Here is a 25,665-nt window from a genome sequence, read left to right as displayed (position 1 = left end):
AAGTATTGCTATTAGACAAGCATATTTTTCCATTATTTGGCATCTATTTCCAGATCTTAAGCAGCAGCTTACACAGAAAATGCTATTATCTCCATTTTTCATGGTTGAATTCCTCTTTGTTCTTGAAGAACACTGCTGAGCAATTTTCTGCTAGCAAAATTTTGCCCAGGGGGCCACACGAACTCTCAGAAGTCATATGAGCCATTCAGGCTGTCTGGCCTTGCGAGCTGTGCAGTTCACAGAAACACAGAATGGCCAGGGTTGGAAGGGACCTCAAGGATCATGAATCTCCAACCCCCTGCCACATGCAGGGCCACCAACCTCCCCATTTAATATTAAACCAGGCTGCCCATGGCCCCATCCAACCTGGCCTTGAACACTTCCAGAGATGGATGGGGCATCCACAACCTCCCTGGGCAGCCTGTTCCAGCACCTCACCACTCTCTCTGTAAAGAACTTCCCCCTGACATCCAACCTAAATCTCCCCTTCGTTCAACTTAAAACCATTTCCCCTTGGCCTGCTGTTATCAACCCTTTCAAAGACTTGATTCCCCTCCTGTTTGTAGGTTCCCTTTAGGTACTGAAAGGCTGCAATGAGGTCACCCTGCAGCCTTCTTTTCTCCAGGCTGAACAAGCCCAGTTGCCTCATCCTGTCTTTGTAGAGGAGGTGCTCCAGTCCCCTGATCATCTTTGTGGCCCTCCCCTGGACCCTCTCCAACAGCTCTCTGTCTTTCTTGTACTAGGGGCTCCAGACCTGGATGCAGTACTCCAGATGGGGCCTCACAAGAACAGAGTAGAGGGAGACAATCACCTCCCTGTCCCTGCTGTCCACCCCTCTTCTGATGGAGCCCAGTTCCTGAAGAACAGTATTGCAGTGCTGAGGACTCAGCACCTTGCAGGTCTGCAAAGTCTGCATTTGACCTTATTCTGTAGGGTAATACTGGGTTGTGAATCTCCTGAAAACTATTATTTGAAGGCTAAAAGAATATGGAACTTGCTTATTTGATCATAGTACTGCTGCTGTATATTATGCTGTTGGGTCTTGGGTTTCCTTTTATCAGTGCTCTAGATGCTTAGTAGAAAACTGCTCTTTGTTTGTGGTTTATTTGTTACAAACTTAAATACTTTCAGTATTGGCTGCAAGACAACACTGAACAGAATCAGTTATTTTTACTAAGATGTAACACATACATTTGGCTTTTAGTCCTAAGCTGTAAGTGTGCAATGCATTTAGAAAACAGAGGACTCTGCTATTGCTCATGGCCTGTACCTTAGCTCAGTTCTGGGGACTTGTCCCAAGTTTTGTAGGTACATCTTCTCAACGCTTACCTTTTTTATTTCTGCTTTGTCTGTTATTGCACTGGAGCCCTTTTGTGATAATTATTTTGCTTAAAACAAACAGCTTTATAAGAATCTTCCTTCTGTTCTCCTCCCCCAAGAGAAAATTTTGTGTGCATCCTCTCTCAGGCAAGTGGAAAAAATTGCAAGCAAAAAGTGTGTCAGAGCCTGAAATCTTACCTGTGCTGAAGTTCCAGACTGAGATCAATTTCACTTGATTTTTGTTATTTGGATGTCTGATTCAAGAGGAGAAGAGATGCTCACTCCCTTCAGTGAGAAAGGAGAGGTGTCCTGCTGGGCATTCCACCTCAAGTGTGCAATGCGTCTGTCTTTAGGTGAGGTGTATTTTCTCTTGTAAAACTAAAGAGAAATAGCATAGATGGTGAGCTCATACTTAGAACGTAACTTCTAGGCAGCCTGAGTACAGTGCCTTGAACTCCTCCTTGGCCCCCCAAGATCAGCGGGGTGTATGCTTTGCATGAGCCAAGTACTCAGCTCACAATTTACCTCAAGAGAAATCCATTGCTTTTAGTGCACTTGTTGCCTTAGTTAAAACCGCATTTAGGAGCATTTGCTGACCCTGCTGGAAGGAGTTAGGAGGAGTGCAGTGGATTTTAGTAGTAATTATTGGAAGTGGAGGAGATCCTGTTATGCTTTTGTTGAAGACATGTTGTTGATGGGGCAAGTTCACATCTCCACTGCTTTCCAGATGAATGACTTTTTACATATCAGCGAACATCTGGTCTCTTGCATTTTGATCTAGTGTATTGAATACACATGTGATGTCAGAGAAGTGACCTCAGCAGATCTTTTGATCTCTCAAGCTTTTAAAATTACTCAGTGTAATGCTAACCCTAATAATAAATCTCCAGCAAGGACACATACCCAGATCTATCCAGCATCACTCAAAAATAAGCCTTTATTTGATTTAATGTCAGGATATCCTGCAATGGCTAGTGTTGAGAGTAGTTTAATGGGTATGAATTACATTTTTTATTTGTCTTTAGTAGCTCAGTGATTTTAATTCAGTTTTGGGAGGCAGTTTAAAATATCCTGATGATGTCAGCTATGCATAATATCTTTTGTGTAAGCAGTTATCTGGTTCCTAGCAATGAAGTAGACAAAATACCTCATGAATGATAATGATAACAAGAAATAAGCATACCAACAGGTTAAAGATAGCAGAGTCCGTGGGGGGAAACGAAAGCAGCAATGAGATGAAGACCAAGCTCAATTTTGGCCAGTCTGAGTTTTTCTCTGATACCCTTTGTACTCTTTTTTTCGTTTTGCTGCAGAGAAAATCCAGTGGAGTTAAAAAGAGAGCAAATCTCAACCCAAATGAAGCTCTGTGGATCACAGAGAAACATCAGTCTTATTAAACAGCATCTGCATGTATACTGATTAGCACCACAGTTGCAGTGCTGGAGAACCATGCTAGTTTCTGCTCAAGATGGAAGTGTGCGCCCTGTGAAGGAGCAGTTTCTGACTGTGATATCATAATTCACCTTTTCTTGGCTTTAATTATTTGCAGCCTGCTGGCAGTTACGATATGTTGGATGGAATGAATTATCCAGGAGGGGATTGAATTCTTGTTTTGGTTCTTGGTTTTCAGCCTCCTTTTCAGTTCCCAGTAGGCTACGGAAAGCAATTAGATGCAGCTTGTGGCTATAGGCATGTGGCAGCACATGGGAGGAGCAGCAAGTACTGGCAGTTGGCACTTGCATACTTTCTTAATAGCAGGTACCTGTCCTCTCTGAGACAAAAACAGGTGCGAACTACCCATTGCATCCAATATTGGACTGATCTCTGTAATACTTTCACTGAGTAAACCGCACTTTGTTCTTGGAGAAAATTCTCTTTGCTATAAGTATCCATAATACACACTGATTCCTTAAGATTTTGTTACCAGCAAAGATGTTGAAACCTAAATTCCAGTGATAATATCTTCCTCCCTTTGCTTGTCTTTGCAATTTCTCAGCCTGGTTTTAGGTCCACAATGCTAGTACAGTCAGGAAGACTTCTTTTTGGTACAATCTCTGGATGGCTAGAAGCAGAACTGCAGTGTCTGTGCAAGATTTGCTTGGTCATTAGGCCTTAGGCTGATGTGGGATGTAGTGGCCACCTTCCTCAACTCCCTCAGTGTTTGCTATGCAGCAGTCTCCCACTGGGATTCAGCAGTCACTACCTTCATTCAGCTTGTGTGAACCTGCCAAGGCATACTGATGTGCTAGTAAGAATTAAGCCAGCAGCATGCCAGTGACACATGGGTCCATGTATCTTTCTCATCCTTTGAAGCTTATGCCATGCCTCAGGCCAAGACCTTGTTTGACGTCTCAAGTTGTTCAGTACTAAGTAATTGTAACCTGCATTTTACTAAATATTTAGAGTCTAACAAAGCAAAAACTGATAATAATGCTGCATCAGGGGTACAGTTCTCTCTGTTTTAGTTGCTTTATGTTCTTTGTCAAGCATTAGGAGACATTTTGATTAGAAATGTGTAAAAAGACGTGCCAAAAAGTACGCAAACAGTGATTGTAGTTCAATGCCACTGCAGTCTTTCTGTGTGCAGAAATTCTTTCCTTGTGGTGATCTGTCCTTAGTCTGATAGAATCACAGAGTCACAGAATAGCCTGGGTTGAAAAGGACTACAGTGATAATCTAGTTTCAGCTATGTGCAGGGTTGCCAACCACCAGACCAGGCTGCCCAGAGCCACATCCAGCCTGGCCTTGAATGCCTCCAGGGATGGGGCATCCACAGCCTCCTTGGGCAGCCTGTTCCAGTGCGTCACCACCATCTGTGAAAAAGGATAGGATGGGGTAGTCTGTCTTCTCTAAGTAAATTAGGATAAGGAAGGATAATTTCTGAAATTGGTAGTGAGATAGTGCTTAGTGGAGAGGACTAACATGAGTGTATATACTAACCCAGAATTTCACTAGGGAGCTGATGAGAACGAGGATGGAGGATATTTATTAAATCTCATAATAGGGACCAAAGTGCCTGTCTATTTAGAAAAAAAAAGCGAACAAGCCTGGAGCAATCTTATGATGAGCCAGTTGATGTTGTAAATGATCAGTGTTAAATTGTAAGCAACGTTCTGCTGCCCTTTATCTCCAGATATCCATGATCTCTTAAACAATTAGCATTTAACAGGAAGGGCTGTACGTGAAGTTTATCACAAGGTTTCTATATTGTTAAAGCTGTTCATAGGGAAAAACAATATCATTCTTTTCAGTACTTTGGCAATTCCAGTCTCAGCAGTGTGTGGCAGAAACAGCACTAAGCAGGCAGTTCCATGCTTCTTAGCAGCAACTGTAAAGAATACATCTCCATGGAAAATTGCCTTTCAGTTAGAAGGTTTGTATCAACTGTAGTTACTCTAGTTTATAAAAAAGTGTACAAAGAGGGACCACCTCCCCAGTGATTCAGATTTGAGATTGACTGACTCTTAGTCTGAAAGTGCCTGTTTCCCCTCTGTTGATGAGGAAGGATTCTAACAAAATTACTCTTGTGCCTTAGGCAGGTCAATTAAGTGCTCAGAGTTAGGTAGGATTAATCTCAATTTACCCTATAAATAAAAAACATGAGATGGAGAAGTTTGTTTCTGATGGATGCTTAAACCCTGACAGTTAACAATTCTGTGATAGTCTTAATTGATACACTCAGATGGCATCCCTGAAGTAATCACTTGTAACATCCAATTACATTGTTATGCTGTAAATAAAATTATCACTGTTCCATAGCCTAGGAATTTGGAAAATTACATGAATATTAACAATGAATAAACATATTTGTAAGTGTGAATTTAAAATGAGATGTATGGCATCTTCAAGCACATTTGGTTTTCATCTCTAAGAAGGAAATAATGAGTTAGATGAAATCAAAATGTTTCCCAGTTTCACACGTTATCCTTAAAACCCAGTGAATTGAAACTCTTGTCTCTGGAGGAACTCAAGACTGCAAATGTATTCAAAATAGTGGTGTAGTGTCAACCTGGTGTTTGACTTTTAATAGCACATCCCCAGAGTTCTCTTTGATGTATCCAAACAGAGGATGCTTGTTTCCCATGAAGCCTGTTGTTTCTGATGAAGCTCATTTATGTCAGAGCATTATCTAATACCATAGCACTGTATTAAGGCCTTAAAAATAGTTAAGTTGCTCCTTTGCCTTTGTAAATCTGCACCTAAAGATTGATTTTAAATATTCTGTCCAAAGCCCAAATGACAGTACCTAAGCCTGTACAACACATGTTTTTAAACAGAGCGTGGAAAAAAAACCCCACACAACAGGATAGCACTTTAAAAACAAAACAGAGGCCATAAAAGCTGCTTCAGAGACAGTGTTAATGTACTCGTGATAATAACAGGGTGCCACTTTCCTTTGATATTTGAAGCCTTTATCTGAGTGACAGAAAGCAGATACCTTAGGAATCTCCAGGCTCGAGCACTGTTAAATGGGAGTAAAGTGGGAGCATGTGAGCTCTTTCTCAAGTGCTGCACGTCAGCTGCAGGCACAGGTAATTCTGCAAGGCATGCATGTGCACACACGTGTATGCAGAAGAAATGGTTGGGAAGTCAGATGAAAGTTGCATGTCCTAAGTTCACCTGAGCTCTAGAATGAAACTTTGTTCCTAGTCAGGGGAAGCACCCTCAGGATTGCTCAGAGGCTTTTTGCCCAGCTTTTTTCTGCTGTTCTCAGCCAAACTCATATGCAGCTCAGAAGTCCTGCTGGGCTTTCTTCCACCAAGGCTGGAGAAGACCCACAAGATCACCCAGTCCAACCATCCACCCATCATCAGCAGTTCTCACTAAGCCATGTCCCTCAACACAACATCCAAACATTCCTTGAACACCTCACGTTGGTGACTCCACCACCTCCCTGGGCAGCCCATTGCAGTGCCTGACCACTCTTTCAGAGAAGTAGCATTTCCTAATGTCCAGCCTAAATCTCTCGTGGCAAGCTTGAAGCCATTCCCTCTATCCTGTCTATGCTTTGGGATAGTCTGCACAGTTGCTGTTTAATGCTGGATGGGTTCAGTCCCATCCCATCAGCTTTAGATCTGAGGATGTTTCTGAAGAACTGTGTAGCTGTATTAAAAAGGGAGGTGGTTATTTTTTATTTTCCCATGAAAACATGATTTAAGCTGTATCATTGTGAGGCGCCTCTGAAATTTGCTAGTATTAGAATTTATTTCTCTACCACCCACTACACCGATTCCACTCCTTATTCTTTTCTCTCTGGTTTATTCGCCAACCATCGATGCTTGTGCTTTCTACTGCAATCCAGTAAACATATAGGCAGTTGTCCATGTCCCCCCGTTGTCTGATGTATTCTAAAGTTGTTTTCTTTACATGTTAAGTAGACCCTTTAGATTCCTGATGTATTCATCAATTTCTTGAGGCTGTTTAGAGAAATGCTGAATGTTATCCTGTCATCCATGGTGAAAAGGTTACTGAGCTGTTTGAGTCTGTCTGGTTGGTGGCTGATCTTCAAGATCAGATGAGAAACTCTTATGTATGGGGAACCTGGCTGGTAAAAAAACAACTCAAAACTTCTGCTTTTTGGCTCCCTAATGGTTAGGTAGTTTTTGAGGCTTATGTTTTGCACATGGAAGTTTCAATTCTTCAAAAACATTTTGTGGCTACGTTTGGTTCATTAGAAACAAACTTGGGACCATTTCAGTTTTATGTTGATACATAAAATACTGTATTACCCCACATCTAATTTGGAGGAATCACAGCATGCTATGGCCAAGCTTTTCCTTAGCCTGTCTATGTCAGACTTGCAAGACAGGACCAAGCAGATCATATAGAAAGTCCTAATTGTTTCATGCAGGATTACCTTCCTTGTTCTGCCTCACATTGTGGCTGGAGGTGTACAAGATCCTGTTGGAGCAGTAGCCTCACTGAAGGCAAGAAATAAGATGAATGCATTAAGGTTAGCTGCAGCCATAGCCTGAAGGCTTCATCTAAGGTTGTACTTTCAAGTTAACAATCTGGTCATGAAAAATTCTGTGCCCTATTGTTAAAATGTGTTTCCTTGGCCTGTTAAAGCGAAAAGTAAAATGTGTGGTGCTTTGGATGGTGTCAGGTCTTGCTCAGATTAATTAATGGTCGTGTTGAGAGTGCTGCAGTACTGAAGATGGATTATCAGAAGCTTTGGCTGTTAGTTTTGATTTTGCTTTCGATTTAGGATCTCATATTTTGCCTGTTATTTTTTTTTCCTAGGCCTGAGTTCTCACACTGAAATGATTTCTTCATAGGGCTTTTTTAGAATCGTGGCTAAAATAAAATGCATCCAAATAAGAATAGTAAATAGCCTCTTGCACCTCAGTCTGGTTCTGGAGTTAATAGCTCCAGTATAGTAATAATTTTCTGTAATCTCACATTTCAGGTCAACATGTAACAGTTTTGCTTTTCATATGGATTGGCTTCAGAATTGCCTATTCCTTCAATTCAGTAAAGCGATTATTTGTAGCTAAACAAGGTGAGGAAAAATAAAAAAGAAAGCAAACCAGAAAAGAAAGGGGGCTGATTAATTGAATGATTTTATTTTCATCTCAAAACACTAATTAATGTTTTTTTTTAAAAAAGAGAACCCTAGAAAGTGATTAGATGTTTTTTTGCCTTGAAACATAAAGCAGTGGAAAATTAGGAGGCAAAGGGTAGAGGGGTGTCACAGAGATTGGGGTTGCTATCCCCAATTATATGCTGGCTGCTACACTGCTGAATTACACCAAGAGCACTGAATGGTACCATTGTATTCCTTTTCAAAAGTTCTGGGCTATGAAATTCAATCCGAGGTATTTTTAATGAGTGTTCTGAACCTCAGTTTCAGCTCTTCTGAAGAAACAAGGAGCACAGTGTGCTGCTAAATAGCGCTGAGGCCAAGGGTTAAATTCATTCAGTTTTTTGCTTGCAGGGAGGGAAAGTAATATCAACATATATTTGACAGGTATATACTTACTTCCAGAGCTCAGCTTCAGGAAAGCAACTTTCCATAAAGCAAACTTTATGAAAAATGAGGTTGTATCAGCTTCACATCAAATTCTCTCTGAAAACAGGGCTTGTGATGTGTATTTTCCAAAGCCAGCGGCTGCGGTGCACACGCTGTGGTTGGGCCGCGGGCATCCTTGTGCTGCAGCAGGCTGTGCCCGTAGCTGTGGGACACAGCCAGTGCCGTCCTGCTGGAGAAGTCTGCTCAATCACACCTCCTGGCCCTCAGTGAAGCGTAGATTATGCAGGAGCAGTCTCTGTCAGAGAGGGGCCTCTTGGCATCCCTTGGTCTCCACTAAGGGTTTTGCTGTTGTGGTTGGGATAGCTTTGGGGTGGCCTCCTCACTTGTCGCAACCCTCAGCAGGCTTCCCCTTAGCCAGAGTACCTCTTCAGGCAAGCTTTGTTAGCTTATAACAAAGCTTATAAAAGCCATTTAGTGTCACCTTCCATTTTTTGCAAAGTTATTTGTTTCAGATCGTATGTTTCATGCACATGCCCTGCGACTCACTTCAAGATCTGAAATTCATGATGGACTGGTTCTGGCTCTTGCAAGTCATCCCCATTCTGTGTCAGCTCTGCAGAAAGGAAAACAGTCTCTTCCAGCAGTGGATGTTTGCCTTGCTAATGGGAGAAAGTGCAGCCACAAACCACGATTGAGCTTTGCTAGTAGAGTTAGGCAGAGATGACTCAGCAATTGCCAGAGCTAATTTTAGTGAATAAGATGACGTATTTTTAGTAAGCTTTTTCATTGTTCTTTTAATGCCTCATTTTCTTGTCTACAGTGTGCTTTTGAAATGATGTTAAAGAAAAGTAATTTGGTTTTAGTGAGCTGTGGCTCTGGCAAAAGTCTCCCACTGCAAGTCGCCAAAAATGAAATGGTCTCTGTGAGAAATTCTGCAGCTTGGAACTGTTGTGTAGAAGACTTGTTCTGCTTTTGCTGAAATCCTACAGATACTTTACGCTTATCTTTAGAAGCTAGCAATTACAGTTGTACTACGAGAAGCAAAGTTTGGGGTTTTGCAGGTGTGCTAATTAATAATTCTTAGGCACATATGTGTAACATGCAGTTTTTATAAATCAGTACAGAAGATTTAAGATGAAGCCATTTGAACTTGTTAGCTGAGGGCAGAATTCAACCGGTTAAATGCTGTAATGCAGGTAAAGGATCTGTGGAACAGTGAAACTGCTCATGAAGTATTTTGTTTATGCTTTTCACCAGAAATCTTGCTTTGGAATAAGCAGATGTGTACTTAGACTACAGTGACTAAAGGATGAATAGTTTTTGGTCTGTTGAGTTTGTGGTGTATAGCTGAGGAGAAGTTCCAGATCTTGACATTGGTGCAAAATGAATTCTTCTGTGGGATTGTGTTTCTAAAGCTACCTGACAAGGAAGCTCTCCACGCTGCAATAGTTTGCCCCTGTCCAGAGACACTTGAGAGTTTACTGTAGCTGAATGTTGTATTGGTCTGACTCTGCTGTAAGAAAAAAAATAATCAAAATCAAGTGAAAATACCCTCATCATGCTACTTTGTATTACGTCTTTTCCTTTTTACTCCCGCAATATTTAACTATTAAAGGAGAGTCTTTAAAAGCAGCAATAATATTCTGCTTCTTTTCATGTTAAGTGTTTAATTTTCACTTGAATTTTACAGTTGGGTATTTGTACTAATGTTGATGTGGGGAATCAGAAGAGAGTTTAAAGTCTAGCGAGAGCAATCCTTCTGCTTTTGACAAAAGCCAGTTTATCATAGGCAGAAATCCAAGAGCGTGGCTACAGTTACAGATCTACGGATATTCAAAAGCGGAAAATTATGTGTTTCTTTTGAAGAAGGTGCTAAAAATGTGAGTTTATTAAATTCCTTCTCCTTGTATTTTTGCCTCAATAATTGCACGTCAGACTGTGAAAGGCAAGCACTGGTACTAAAGGGGGTATAGGTGGTGTGGTGAGTGTAAAGTAGGGAAGCAGTCCACTGAAATGTACAAAGAGAGGAACGCTAAATGGTCGTATTGTACACACACGGCAGATGATCAATTGCCTTTTTTAGTGTAGTATAAGAGACTTATTTTGTTACTCCATTTGGCCCCAATCCTGCCTTTGAGTGTATGCGCACAGTCTGTGCAAAAACATGTGGGATACGTTCCAGGAGTGGAGCCTTCAACGATGTCATAGTGGAAGCATTTTAAAAGGAATGAGTTGCCTTTGGTTTATCAAACAAAACTTATTTATATAATTAAATACATAAAAAATAAAAATAAGCTCCTTTTGCTTCATCCCTCCTAATGGGGTTGATCCCTTGGCTGTCTGCAAAGTGAGGGTCTGCATGCCTAGAAGTAGTCCTTAGAAAGGTAGGACTTAACTTCTCAGCCAGCACATAAGGGTATGTAGGGCGCACACCTTGAGGGCCCCGAGGCACCATCTTTTGGAGTAAAAAATGTGACCAACTGTGGTGTTTTTCTTATACCCTGATTCTTGTGTTCCAGCAGGAACAGGCTGCTGCTTGGTCCTGGTGCACTGAAGGTGGCAAAGCCCACTTCTTCAAGACTTCCCAGCCTATGCTGAACAGTAAACTAAAAACAAGCAAGCTCAGGTTTAAGAGCTATCTGTGTGATCTAAAGCTATTTTTGTAGTCATCTAATCCTTCCTATAGGATTAACACCTACACTTTGAAAGCGAGGTGAGGAGAAAAAGGGCAGAGGATCTCCAGGTATCTTGGCAGTGTTAGGTCCAGAGCAGTGATAACCAGACCAGTGCTTATTGCTTTTAACTCACACTTTGTGTAGTAGACTTTTGTTAAACATTAAATATGCATTTCATTTTATGCCAGGAAAGAGAACTGGATATAGTATGAAATTTGTCTTCAGATGCTGTTAGCGTTGTTCAGTTACAAGCAGTTTTCAAGACTACTTTGAAATACAAATTTTTTGCCAGAGTTGTTTAAGAACCCTGTTGCTCAGTGTCATCTTTGAGGTTATTTTTAGACTGTTTGCTTATCATGAACACTTCTTGTTTTTTCTTCCTTTAAGAGTTGTAGATACATATATAATTTTTAACAGTTTTAAATAACTGAGAAAATTCATACTGTTAAGAACATGGAATTGTTTTTAGTATTGACTGTGACTCTACATAACTTCGGACACACTTAGGAAAATACTGGGTGAAGTTTTCATTATCATTTCAAGACAGTTATTATACTGAAGTACAAAATACTTTGGAAATCACAGTAACCTAAAGTATTTAGTTTTACCAAATTGCCCCATTTTGGTTCTGAGCACTCAAAACGTGACAGGAGCAGGGCCTTAAGGAAGGAAGGAGGAAGCGAACAGAAAGTGCTTCCTCATGAAGCTGTCTCTTGCTCTGACCAGAAGACTGATGAGACCACATTTTTAGATGTTCCAGATAAACTGGTTATTGTATTTATGTTTTGGTAGAGATTTTTTGTTATTGCTTTAACCTGATTTTACTGGTCAATAACGTAAAAACAAACAAAAAAGCTTTCAATGAAATTTGGCTGGACAGATAAAAACAATTCATCACTGCTTGGTCCTAAGTTGACACATTGGTTTGGTAGATGGTTAGTGAATTGACTGCTGACTGCTAAATTAATTGCTGGGAGGGTGAGAAAAACATGCCTCAAGCCCCTTCTTTTAAATTTTTGGATTGTGGGACTGTGTGCTTGCATTTTCTTAACAACAACAAAAAAAAAGAATCTGTATTTCAGTCTGTGACAAAGAATGGCCTAAACCTATGTGTAGAGGGATTTTTTTGATGATTGGAAGTCTCTGGAATGTTAAATTGTTAAATCTATTGGAATTTTAACCACTGAAAGATCATAAGCAACTTACGTTTGGGATTTTTGTGCAATTAGAGGGAAGTTGAATTGAATAAGGCTGAAATAACGAGCAGACAGCAAATGCTGAATACATGATGCTTAAGGTAGGCTACTTTGGGTGTCTTCATAGCTTGCAGCTAAATGTGGTGATGTACATTATTTATGATTTCGAAGTTAGTGGCCTGACATTCCCTGAAAATGTAAAGTGACTTTTAAAATGTAATTTCATGGAACTGAATGAAAGGCCAGTTCAAAATACATTAAGCAATAAGAATGTGTAGCTTGAAATCAGTGAGCTTCTTTTCACTGCAATAAATTAGAGTGTTACTTTAGTGTAGCTAAATACCACCTCAGGAGAGTAATGGCAATTCCCTGCTGTCAGTATGGCTGGGATTCACCTCTATCAGGTACCTGGACTACTTGTTATCAAGAGTGAAAGAGTACAACTGTTTTGCTTAGGAAAAGTTCACTGCCAATGTGCATAGATAGGTATTCTGGTAGGAGGCATTGCCCTTTGAAGTTGCAGTCTGTCTTTGCTGTCTGACAGTCTCAAGTTATGCCAGGGTAAGATTAGATTGGATATTAGGAAGAATTTCTTCATGGAAAGATGGTCAGTCATTGGGACACTCTGCCCAGGGAAGTGATGGAGTCTCCATCCCTGGAAGCATTTAAAAGATGTGTAGATGTGCCACCAAAGGAAATGGCTTAGTGATGGGTCTCAGTAGGTTGATAGTTGGACTTGCTGATCTTGAAGGTCTTTCCCAACCGAAATGATTCTATGATTCTATGGGAATCTGGCTGTCAACAAAAATAGGAACAGGGGACTGCCACCTTCTGCAGATGCTTCTCTGCTTCAGGTTGTTGCATGACAACTTCTCCCACATACATGCCATCAACATACTATACTTTTCTGCTGCTTTTCTCTCACTGCTTTCAGCTGTGGGAAATCACAGCTGATGGTCTGGAGGTATGGTCTTGCCACAAGCCTTAATTATGGCAGCCTCCATTTCAACATACCATTGTGTGCTTTGTCTTCCTCTTTGTCATCTCTTTCAGGTCAGCTCTTTTTCTCCTTGGTGTGAACTCCCACTTGATGAGGCTCAAGAGATCAGGAGGTGGGTCTCCTGGCTCTTCTTCTCCTGCCCCCAGCATCTGGCCACATCAGCAACCTTCTCAGCCCTTCCTCGTCTCAGTATTTGAGGCTTTCATGATGGTCATCTATCAGGAAATGGCTTGTGTGGCAAGGATGAGCACTCCTATGACATAGCTTTTCTCTGCTCCACACCCTTACATGGATGCAGAGTTACTGGGAGCTCATAAGACCTCATGAGTCAGGCCAGCAGCCCACACCAGCATGGAGCAGGGAAAATGGCCAAGCTGTGGCTTGTGAGATGTGGGTGCAGTCACAGAGCCAAGAAGCTTTGCCTCGTGAGTGAGACAGACGTGACAGCAAACTCACGTCTGGCAGTTGGAAAATGCCTTCCACGTTCTGGAGAAAACTTGTGTTGTCCCATAGGCCTTGTAAGCACATTGAAGTCAGACACTACTGCGGGCTGCAGATGCTGTCACTGGTGCGGCACATTCATTCCTGAATGCTTCCTCTGTCAGTCAGTGTTTGCTGCAACCCCAGTGACTGCTTTTTCTGTTCCCTACCCAGCAGGCTGAGATTTTAATTTATTGTGTTTAAATTTTTTAGTAAGGATGTCATGGAACAGCACTGAATCAACATCTCTGTAAGACCAGAGAGTTCCTGGATGTTTGGATGTTCCTTTTCCTTCTGGTCCTGCAAGGCTGGGAGTGTCATCAGGCTCTAAGTCTCAGCAGATTTTATATGTGCAGTGTTTCCCCTTGAATAAACTGTCAGATTTTATTTTGACTTAGACTGATCAAAGCTAACATGAGTTTAAAATAATTGTTGTATTTCCACATACTTGAGTAAGAAGCATTTCATGTTACTGAGGCATACTTCAGAGAAAATGCCAAGCGATGTAAATACTACAAGGCTGCTGTTTTGTTGTCTAAATGCATAGAAGGGAAAAAAAAAAAAAAAAAAAAGAAAAAAAAAAACTGTATGAAAACACCCAGTAGGTTTTAATCTGCTGCTTTTACTCATGATCTGAGATCAGACAGGCTTGCTTTCCTCCACTGACCTTGTGTGGTGGGGTAGCACAGGTGCCAACATACCAGTTAATAAAGCACTGTAAGGGGACATTGCTTCCAGGTTGCACAGGTCTGTCAGAGGCAGAAACCTGCTCTGCAAGTTCCTTCAGAGGTGGGCTTGGCTTTTCCCTTGCAATTTCACTCTCAAAGTTGGCCAACCACGATGGATTGTGTCACCGTGTCCTCCTGCATCACCTGGGTGGCAGTGCCACCATGGCGGCATGTTCCTGCCTCAGAAAATGGACGTCCTTAATTTGCAAGCTTTGTTACTGAGTATTGAGTTTTCACAATTCGTATGCTAGATAAATTTCCTTTGGAAAGGTATTTTGTACTTAGAGTTGTGGCTGGAAACCAGGAATTAGTGGTAGAAAATCACCTGGTGGAATTAGGTGGAAAATTGTGAGGACTTGATTCTTTTGGTATGGTGAAACAGAGACCAAACCACATCATGACAAATTTTGGATTATAACAGCAATAAGCCTGTTGGAAATGCAGCAACCTAGGCTTATGATTGTCCTTTCTGATTCAGCTAACAGGCTTGGCTACCCTTATGGTTTTGTTTTGTTTGCTCTTTTACTGCTGTTTCATTTTGATCTCATAATTATTTACTGGGCAGAAAGGAAAAGGGCGAGTCTGTAAGCTGAGCACAAGGGTGCTTGGCTGGGGTGTGATCAGGACCACGGGTCTCTCGTAATGGAGGAGTTTGTGCTATTTAGTGGTGGGCTACTGTTTATTCTCAAGTGACTCGAGATCTCTTTTTCAGGAACCTTTGATTTAGAATACACATATTTCTGCAGAGAACAAAATATTTGATTTCAGTGATTGGCCTTTATATACTGAGAAAGTGTTTTGTTTGTTTTTTTCATTGCCATGGAACTGCTGGTGAGCTGTAATTTGCGGTACTGGCTGCAGGTGTGGATTTAACTGATGTGCTGATGAGAAGAATCCTCACAATCAGCAAGATTGTGTCTCTGGGAGCTAATATTGGGCTGAACATCTGGTCTTTGTAGTGGGAAGATGTTTACAGTGTGAAAGGCAATGTTAGCTCTCAAATCCTCTGATACACTCATTAACTCTCGTGAGAGTAGCACAGAGGAGCCTTAACCAGCTTCAGTGTTTTATAGATCTTTTCTGTTTTATAATGTTTTCCTCTTAAAACCAAAAACGCACTAGAGGTTGATTGAGAGCTGCCATCCAGAGATGAATAGATATTTTCCATGGCTTTAAAACTAGTGTAATTATTTTCAACTGCCCTGTGGGTATGGTTGGAACAACTGCTGATTTTGTTAGCTGCATTGACAGTGTTGTTTGCAGGATGACTTCTTAGCACAGTAATTTTTCTGCCACTAATTAAAAGCATCTTTGTTGATTTGCAGCATTTTACCCTAGGCTTTGTTTTCTTCTTACAGCAAAGAGCTCCAGGGAAAGTTTTGCATGACGCCGTTTGCAACCACCTGAACCTTGTTGAAGGTGACTATTTTGGCCTTGAGTTTCCAGACCATAAAAAGATGATGGTATGTAAAAAGTTAATTTTCACCTGGTTTTCATCTACATATGCTCTTTATTCTTTCTTCCAGCTCCTTACTTATAAGCTATGTTTAATCCTGAATTTCAAAAAGGAAAAAAAATACTTTATTTAAAAAGCTCTTGCCTGCTGGATTTGAAGAAACGTTTTTAAAACCTGATTATTCCTGTCAAGTTTCATCTGTGTTGAAAGTAGCAGCCAATTCAAACATGAGTTGGAAAAGCATTTTATTTTTATCAGTTGCAGTAGAGCAGACAGCAGCAGGACTGCTGGAGAGTCTCAGCTCTGATTTTATAGTCACAAGTAATTTGGAGCGTGGAGTCTGCAGACAGAAGTTGCAGCGATTGTGATGGAGTTCAGTGAAAAACATCTTGGGACAAGAAGACGGTTAGATAAAATATAATGAGGTTAATAAAAAAGAAAAATAAGGCAAAAAAAAAACCATAAATAAGCTGTTGAAAGTCCTATATGTGGAGCCATGTGGCACAAGCAGGTGTGCTGGTCCTGACACTTTGGACTGTGAGAACAGCTGCTGGCAACAATCAGACATTGCACTAATGCTTCCAGGGTGGGAACAGTATCCTGTAGCAGAAAAAGCCAAAGGCGAGTGACTTCCCAGTCTCATATGGCTTTTGTTCTGAGGTTTACTTCACTTTAGTTTTTTGATGTGACCTCCTGACATGTATGCTTGGTATCTGGGTTGTTTGACTGGTACTTTCTGGTGCATGCTGAATCTGCTGTCTGTTCAGTGAATTCTGCATCAGTAACCTGGCTGGTCTAAAGGAGGTAACTTTAGGCAATTTCAGAAAGATCTGTTTCTATCTATATACAATTTTTCTTTAAGGGGGAGTATTTCTTAACCAAAGGCCAGGGAGGATTTAGCTGCTGCTGCTGCAGTAACCTGTTGTCATGCCGTAGTGCAGGCTTATGTAGGCACTTAAGCTGAACAGTATAGGTCATAAAGCTTTATGCTTAACTATATTTAAGAGGAAATTTTGAAAAAAAATGGATGTTGACCTTTAAAACTGATCCACTTTGTACTTTGCTTCTGGATTTACATGAAGCACGGTTTACTACGATGTTTCATATTCAGCCAAATATCCTTGACTAATGCTTTAGGTAACTTGAGGGAACATAACTCTTCAAAACAGTGTGACTGCAGCTATTACAACAGAAGTCCCTGTAGCCATGTTAGTACATGACATACTGACATTCCTTATATATGTAGATAAAGCTGGGAGAAATGTACAGTTGTGTTTTAGTTTTCTAAAAAATAGCGAAGGTCACCTGACCAACCTTATCTACTTCACAGGTCATTAAGTTTCAAATAGATGGCCCTGTGTGTTTTGCTCTGAGACCTGAAATAAACTAACAGTTTTCAGTCTTGTGAAAACAAAATGGTTTATTTGCTTGAGGCAGAACACGGGAGGGATTGAAGTGCTGCCAGTGCCTGAGGCTGTTGCAGTGGCAGGCTGGAAGTATATCCAGATGATCTCAGTGGGGGATCTATGGCTCTGACGAAGAGGAAGGTAGAAAGAAAACCCCAAGGCTGTTCCCGCTTTGACCTAAAGGAATGTGCCTCCATGCATCAAGGATGGTATCTCCTATAGCTCCTACTCCTGCAAAAGGAAGTATTAGCCAAGTATCTGAATGTGCTGGTCACTGTATCCACCAGTTGTTTCACTATTTGCTTTTCAAAAAGGGGGAGATCCCCCAGTCTAGCCTGTGTCTAGACAGGTGTGCCTCGGCTGTGAAATTCAGAGGAATTAATACCTTTAGGTGGACTCCATGATATAAAAATGGTGCTAAGGTTCTTGAAAGCATTGAGAGGAAATCAGTGAAGATGATAATGAAGCTGGGAGGCATGTTCTATGGGGACTAAGGACACCTGATTTGTCCATTCTGGAGAAAAAAAGGTGCAGAAGCAACTTCATTACTCTCTGCATCATCCTGAGGAGGGGAAGCGGAGGGAGTTGCTGGTTGCTGCTCCCTGGTGATATGATCCTCTGCTAGGCTCCTGTTTGATGGTTGAACTAGATGATCTTAGGATCTTCTAGCCTTAATGATTCTATGATTCAGAGGATGCATGGGCACAAAGCTGTGCCACAGGATGTTCAGACCGGATGTTATGAAAAAATTTACCATGAGGGGGGGTCAAACACTGGATCAAGGTTCTTAGTGAAGTGGTTGATGCCTCATACCTGTAAGTGTTCAAGAGAGACTTAGATAATGCCCTCATTAATATATTTTAACTTTCGATTAGTCCTGGAATGGTCAGGTAGTTGGACTTGATCTTTGTGTTCCCTTCCCACAGAGCTATTCTATTCTGTGTTCTATTATATTCTAAAAGCAACTTGCAGAAGCCATTGCAGCAGCAGATTTGGTTATGAATCATTGCTTTAGTGTGCAGCAGCTTTCTGGATGAGAGTGATACTTACATTTAAATTGTAATTCTCAGTTTCTATGATGCAGCTGAGACAAATGCTCCTATGGGATTTAAAACTTTTTGAGCTTCATAATGGCCGTAATGGAGAATTCAAGCATTGCGCAAATAAATAAATTGCGGTTAGTTCTGTATCTAAGAAATAAAACACACATACATATTTTACATTCTCATCATCTGAAGATAATTAATTGCTTGTCCAGGGAAGAGGGCAATGGCAAAGGAAAAATAAATATTTGCAGTGTATTTGTTTGGATGTAATCATGTGTATGTGAAGTTACATTCACAGTTCAGCTGTGTTTGTTTCAGCGTGCCAGGCTCCAGACTTCATGTATTACATGTTGACAGTTGTATGTCATGATGCCCAGCAGCTGTACATGTTCAAGTGTGCTGTATATGTAGAAGAGAAGACATGCACGAGAGATGAAAATGGAGGGTCTGAGGGCTGCGCTTTCCCTCAGCGTGAGGAGAAATGAGGCATTGTTGCTAAGCCTGGGATTTTACAGTTTCATCATACTTGATGTCTGCCCCAGTTCTCCAGCTGCTCCAGTCCAGTCACTGCTGCAGAATGCCAGACGTTGTTTCAAAAATAAATAATCTATCCTTTGTAGTTCTGAAGAAAAGGGAAAACAGAGATCCTAAGTCAATATTCATATTATTCTTCCTTTCCAGCTTATGAATCAATCTTAGATTGGCTGTATAGAAATACAGTGTGAGAGCTGCATGGTGTGCAAGTTTTAATTGCCTGGGTTTGGTGACGGTGATGAAGTCTTTGTCTTGCCCCATCTTTCTTGTCTCTCCCTACATACATTCAGTATACGCTGGCATTCAACAGTCTGGTAAAGGATGCTGTAACTTGTAGAATGATTGGAAAAATGGAGAAAGGAATGACATACTTTCTGTGCTCATGCTGTAACACAAATTTCCTCTGGAAAGAAAGAGATTTTGTTTTGTATCAAGGAAAATGTATGCCTCCCATATTCTTGTAAATTAGCTTTTTCATATTCTGGCTTTTTTTTCTCCACTAAATCTGGCAAGGTCCCTGACCCTTCATAGTAGATTATGTACATGCCAACTTTCTGAAACAAAACAGTTGCAGTTACTGAAATGCCAAAAAGTGTCAGAACCAGTTTAACAGGCAATAAACCTTATTTTCCTATTCTTGTGTAACCAACTTTCCTTAGCCCTTCCAAAGAAAAGAACTTTCCCAGGCTGAAAAACATAAAAAGAATTCCATTGAGAAACATTAGTGAGTTTAAAAGGGCAAGAACGTGAGGACTTTGCTAATGGGAAGCCCTCATAAAGTAATTACAAAAATAGCAAACAACACTGGCACAGATACAGCAGCCAGACCTGTTTCTGTCTGGTTTCTCAGGTGACCTTTGAAAACTGATGTTTTTAGGATGTTTCAGTATCTACATAACCTAAAATTATTCAAGGCCAAAGGTGTATTCTTTTCAATATATATATTTTCCCCAAAGAAAGACTCAGTTAATTTGTTTTTTACTGCCTTTAACCTTTGTGAAGGCTGTAGGATGTTCCCCTACAAGTTCTAGAAGTCTCCGAGGAAGGCTCCGTGCAATTGAGATTGCAAAATAAAAATCTTGGGTGCAGTTGTCAGCTGGAGATGGTGAGCTTCCGCACTTCCCTAGTTTCTGTGAGTCATTTGGCTTTTATGTTCTACAACCCAATGAAGGAGGATAGGTGATTTGTCCAAGACATTTTAATTGAGACTACAAAGTAGGCTTTTAGGTTTTAAAGATGTTATTTCACTCCATTTCTTCTCCTTTGCAATCTAAAGGAAAGACTCAGGTAAGGTTATTTAAAAAAAAAAAACTCAGTTAAGGAAAGCCTCAGCCTGATCTCCCCACATTTGTAGAACAGAGAAAATGTCACACAGTCAGAAAGTAAGCTTGCTTTTAGTCATGCTTGAAGCTGTGTCTGCCTCATGGTCTTGATGTGAGAGAACATTCCTCCTTAAAATGGTGGTGGTGAAGGTTTAGGGACCTGTCCGGGAGCTCTGCCATTATTGCTGAGCCTCATGGTGGCCTTTCTGCTGGGTCCCCAGATCCAGGTAGTTGTCTTGTCATTTCTCTCTTTGTCCACTACTCCCAGCTCAAAGGCAAGCATCAGGGTCTTTCACTTGCACTTCTGTCGATTATTGCAGTGAGAACTACAAGTGACAGCACAGGAGTGTCTCTTTCTCAGTTCCTTGTTTCGTTTTTGCACAAAGTGAATGGCTGTTGGCCAAACTTGCTGTGATTGTTGCTTTCTGAAGCAGTTATGATAAAAAACAAATAATCAGTTTCCCAGCTCTCTGAGTTTGTGTTGCTTCAAAAGCAATACAGCGGCAACAGCTTATTAGCAATGCTGTTTCCTGAGCATATTCAAGAGTTTGGAGAGAAGACCCACACTTGAAGAACCAGATAAATAAATGGAAATCCAAATGGTGCAATAAAAAATGCTCTTTTGCAAGCAGTAGTTTGTTCAGAGCTGATAACACCACCTTTTTTTATTTTCAGGTGTGGCTTGATCTTTTGAAGCCTGTTATGAAACAGATTAGAAGTAAGTACTTCCTTGCTGTTGTTTATTGTGCCAGTCCACAGGTGGCTGAGTAAACGCGGAATCTGTTGATTGGTATCTTTATCTTCTCAACCTCCTCTACTGAGTTTTGTTTGGATTGTTGTTTCTTTTTATTTCTGTTCTGACCTCAGAAGATTTATGCTGTATTCTGTGAAGTCACGTCCCAGCAGCAAATTCTACTAAGCACACAGACATTGAACACCTGTGGTTTTACTCTTTATACTGAAGAGGCTGAACCAGCAGCAAATCGAGACGGTTTAGTCAGGCCCAAGAGGCACTGAGGCAGTGGTAGCAGTGAAGGCTACTACTGCCTCACTCTTGTACCATTTTGTTGAGAAAAAATCATGCAACAGAGGAAGGCTATGAAGGAACGTACATTCCTGAATGGTAGCTGTAATGAAAGGTGAAATAAAAAGAACAGGATGAAGAAAAAAAAAAAGAGCTAGAAGAAATTGTTGATGGGAAGAAGCTAGCAAATCTGTTACTTTCAGGGATGTTGCTTCAGAACTTGAAAGCATCTTAGAATTAGAGAAGAAAGAAGTCAGGGAAGTCAGGGAATGTTGTGGTGGAAGAGAGAATGGAACTGTACATAGCCATCAGCTTCGGTGAGAGTAGAAGTGAACAGGGAAGACTTTGGTCGCTTTGTTTCTCTGTCAAATATCAGTGGAAGTCTTCATTTACTGAGCTTTACAACTGAGATTAATTTTTCCTAGATGTTCTTCTGATCATGTTAGTATGAGTTTGTTCTCTGGAAGCACTCCCTCTCATGTGAGAGATATGTTGCTCCTTTTGTCACTGGTTGTATTTGTTAGAACAAATGTGCTGCTGTTAAAACAGAAATAATGATTTGCTGGTGGACTTGAAAAACAGACTGTATTCTTGCTCCCTCCTGTTCTGAAGCAAGTGTAATAGATGCACATAATATATTTTATTGGAACAACTGATGTAATTACCCAAAACAGACTTTATTTTGGCAGAATATCCCTCCACCAAGTGACTGTTCTGTTTTATGGTGCATATGTTTTATTTTGTCATTTGTCAGTAACCTGAAGAGCATCAGAACTAATAGCAAAGGATGGAAGATTGGTTTATCTGTGTGCACTGGAGATCCTGCATACCCCCTGTGCATCGTTTGTGACATAAAATTTGGCCAACGCATTACCAACAGATCACTAACTTCTTTTGGCCTTTCCCCTAGGACCGAAGCACGTTGTTGTAAAATTTGTGGTAAAATTCTTCCCACCTGACCATGCTCAGCTGCAGGAGGAACTGACAAGGTTAGTAGTTGTCTGACTACTTTTTTTTTAATCTGAAATCTGTGGTGAACAGAGTGGAGAATGTGGGATTGGAGATGACTGGGTGAGAATCGATGACTCCCTCTCAATGTTAACTTGAAGTTATTTCCCCCCACCATTGAGTGCCCCGGGGAGTAATTCACCTATATCTCACCTATATCTCCTCTACACTGGGGAACATGTGTGTCTGCACAAACATTTGGGACAAAGCTGCTCTGCAGGAATTGCCAAATTGCAGCAGCTGGGGGACTCTACTGCAGCAGCCAGTATTCCAGTGCAAATGCCAAAGGTCTGCACGGCTCCATCCATTTACAGATGGAGAAATGGATAGGAGGAGGAATTAAACAAAGAGGGAGGGGCAGAAGGATAGAAGGGTGGACGTGTGTAGAAAGAGTACCTAAAGCGTGTGTTTGTTTTCAGTGCTCTTTAAAAACTTGATTTAAGCTCTAAATTTCACTCTGGCATAAAGACATGAATTGTATTTCTCTGTAGGTGGATGTGTATGTGAGGGGAAAAAAACATACTGCTTCATGGCAGTACTTCACTGAAACTTTTCAACTCCTGGTCTAGAATTGCTATTCTTTGTAATTACATTTTTCTGTTCCGATTCTCTATTTTCATTATTCGTTTTTACTTTTAATCCTCCCATAAGATGATATTCTCTTTTACAAAGAGCTTTTGTATCTGCCTAAACAGCTTTATAAAGATCATGTTCACCTTTGTGGTGTTTTGTGTTTCTCTGTCTTGGTTTGATAGCAGAGCAATGGAATGTAAAAAAAAAAAAATGATTGATAACTGTTACCGACTTGAACAGAGAAAACTGGAAAAGTGAAATAGGAAGAAGGAAAATTTACCTAAAAGACTGAGTGAAAATAATAAAGGACAGCTCACAGCATTATGTGGAACTGTCTCTGAGTAGATATTCTGCGTAGCAGTTGCTTAGTATGTGCAGTGTAAATTGATTTTTGGTGATCTCTTTCTGTGCCTGGAGGCATATCTCTGAATCTTAATGACTTTTTTGTTAGATTTTAAACGTGTGTGCTGGGGATCTTGAATGTATGTACACAGCAGTGTGTAGGATGTGAAAGCATATCCACAGGGAATGGTTTTATCACTAGGAGAAGCAGAGAATATAATACGTCTGTGCTTTTCGCTTCTAGTAGGGTGAATTTTGTATGGCAAAGCAGATGTCTGCAGGTTTCAAAAGGACATTATTTAGATCTGCTATATTATTTCATGTATTCTGTATTTTGGCATCCATACTCCTCTGCTCAGTTTGCATTTTTCATTTAATTCACCTATATCTCATTCAGAAATTCACTGTTCAAATGCGAGTTCTCACTGAATATATTAAAATCCAGTCTTAGTAAAAAGTGTTGAGATTCTTGCATGAGTTCCCCAGAGGATCTGTGGTCGCTGCAAGGCTTGTTAAGGTGCCTGTCCAATTTGGATTACATTCCAAGTGTTGGAGAAACGCCTGCTATGAGGTTATTTTTTTTTTTCTAGGTAAGAATTTGATGCTGAGTGAAACTAACCTATTTCAATTTCTGTTGAAGCAGAAATAAATTTAAATGTTGAAATAGTGCTGTGGACCTGTGATGTCGGTGCACATAAGCTGTGAATGTAGAATTCCCCTCGATGACTGGTTTGTAAGTGAATGTGTTAAAAATGGCTCTTAACAGTGCAGGATTATGTGCTGCAGAAGTATTGGAGCTAGATAAAGTCATTCAGTAAAGACCTTGCTCCATATTTCCAAGTGACTGCCAAGATGGAAACTTAAGTTCCCCTTCTGTTCTGGCATTTCTTCTTGGTTGCAAGTAGGTCCATTATCTTGAGATGCAGTTTCTGAGTGTGTAACAGCTGTCACATTTGCTTTTACTGTCAAATTGCTTCCATATTTCGTTGATCTGGTTAAGAGAGATAGAAATGGAGAAAGAAAAAGGGATGTATTTTGATTCTGATAAACAACCAGCCAGTATGTAAGATGGTAAGGACTGTCATATAGTACTTGTTATGATTTACTTATTACTTATATTACTTATAATATTCAGATCACTTCTGTAGATGCCAAAAAGTAAAAGGAATGTACTGCAAAAAAAATGGACCTGAAGTTTAAAACTTCTCCATCTTTTTCTCTTGCTTTGCATAACTCTTTCTTTGTCTTTGTTTTGCAGGTACCTATTTGCATTGCAAGTGAAGCAGGACCTGGCACAGGGAAGGCTAACGTGTAATGATACCAGCACTGCCCTTTTAGTCTCACACATAGTACAGTGTAAGTTCCCTCCTTCTGGGAGGATTAGACATGCTTTGCTGGGTTACTTGTTACAATCTAGTAGGAGATGGCTTGAGTCATGTTGACAATTTATTGTATTTCTGTATAATAGCATTAAAATGCAGAGAATTTACTCTTTTAAATAAAAATGAGCTCTTGGCCATTGGATTTGCATTTTTAAAGTACTCATTTGATGGTCTGTGTAGGATCCTTTTAAAAGCAAACTTTGCAGGCAAGCAGGTTGAATTCTCCTGAATTTTTGCTTCATTATTTGTATTTAGCATTGTATTATGTCAGCAGAGCATTCAGATCTCCAGGAATTTGAATGCTGTCTAGAGAATGTAGTAAATAAACATGCTTAGAATGCCAGACTAAGTCACGTTCCTAAGAGGAAACTGATAAGGAAGAGGAAAACCCAACACATTTCAAGTTTTTTTTTTTTTTTTAAATTGCAGTGCATCTACAAGAAGACTGTTCAATGGACTTATTTATTATATCACAGCTTCTTTTGACTTCAGAATCACTTGGAAAGCATTGTATGTTTTCCACTTCGAGACTGTGGATATTCTTGTTGAGAGTAAGAGTAGGAAAAAATACTTAACTCACATATATGATGGTCAGCCAGACCTTTGTTCTAAATGCTGTTGTGTGGAAATTGCAGTCAACAAAGGTATTCAGAAGTTCTTCAGTGTTGAGTAGATAAATCTCATGATCCTTTCTCATAGTCTGAGTGTTAGGGTTGTTTCTTATCAAGTGTTACTGGAAAGGCAGATATTGTGTGCTTTTGTATCTGCCATGGCCATCATTGCCCAATGTGACTGAGTAGCAGTAAAGTACAGCTGCCTTTGGAAAAGTCTGGATTTTTCAAACCATTTCAAAACTGAGTCTTTTCGCAGCACAGGCTTGAAAAATAAATCCTTAGCTAGCAAGCTTTTTGTATATTTTAGTTTTGCCTATTAACAGCATTCAGTACACCAGTGGTAGTTCTTTCCTTCTTTAAGCTAGTTCTAATTTTCTGTCTTCACTGATAAAAATGTCTTGGTAACTTTGGGGAAATTGAGCATCATTTGTTACACTGTATTCTAGGAGAGTGGGTCTTCCCTACCAGATGTCTTTGTACCAAATAAAGATGTTGGGGAGAGAATACCTTAGTGCATATTTCTGTTGTAGAGGTGCTGCTTCATGATCATCCCCTCTTGAACTATTCTATTGCCTATGTATTATTT

At 40.4% G+C, this 25,665-nt stretch overlaps 1 protein-coding gene across 3 annotated transcripts in view; it reads left to right on the top strand.

Moving 5' to 3' along the window:
• The window catches only part of FARP1 (FERM, ARH/RhoGEF and pleckstrin domain protein 1), a 202,369-nt gene that overhangs the window by 121,431 nt on the left and 55,273 nt on the right, over window positions 1–25,665 (top strand). For all 3 annotated transcript variants that reach the window (XM_042839169.1, XM_042839168.1, XM_042839167.1), the window contains exons 3-6: window positions 15,731–15,835; window positions 20,812–20,854; window positions 22,071–22,149; window positions 24,342–24,439. In XM_042839169.1, coding sequence (XP_042695103.1) covers window positions 15,731–15,835; window positions 20,812–20,854; window positions 22,071–22,149; window positions 24,342–24,439 — 325 coding nt within the window. The remainder of the gene's footprint in view (window positions 1–15,730; window positions 15,836–20,811; window positions 20,855–22,070; window positions 22,150–24,341; window positions 24,440–25,665) is intronic.

This window comes from Centrocercus urophasianus, unplaced genomic scaffold (genome assembly GCF_019232065.1).
Source record: "Centrocercus urophasianus isolate 14NV4802_14NV808 unplaced genomic scaffold, USGS_Curo_1.0 seq_9, whole genome shotgun sequence".
Lineage (NCBI taxonomy): Eukaryota > Metazoa > Chordata > Aves > Galliformes > Phasianidae > Centrocercus > Centrocercus urophasianus.
Note: the sequence above shows the minus strand (reverse complement) of the source record. Positions and strands in the feature narration are given on the sequence as shown.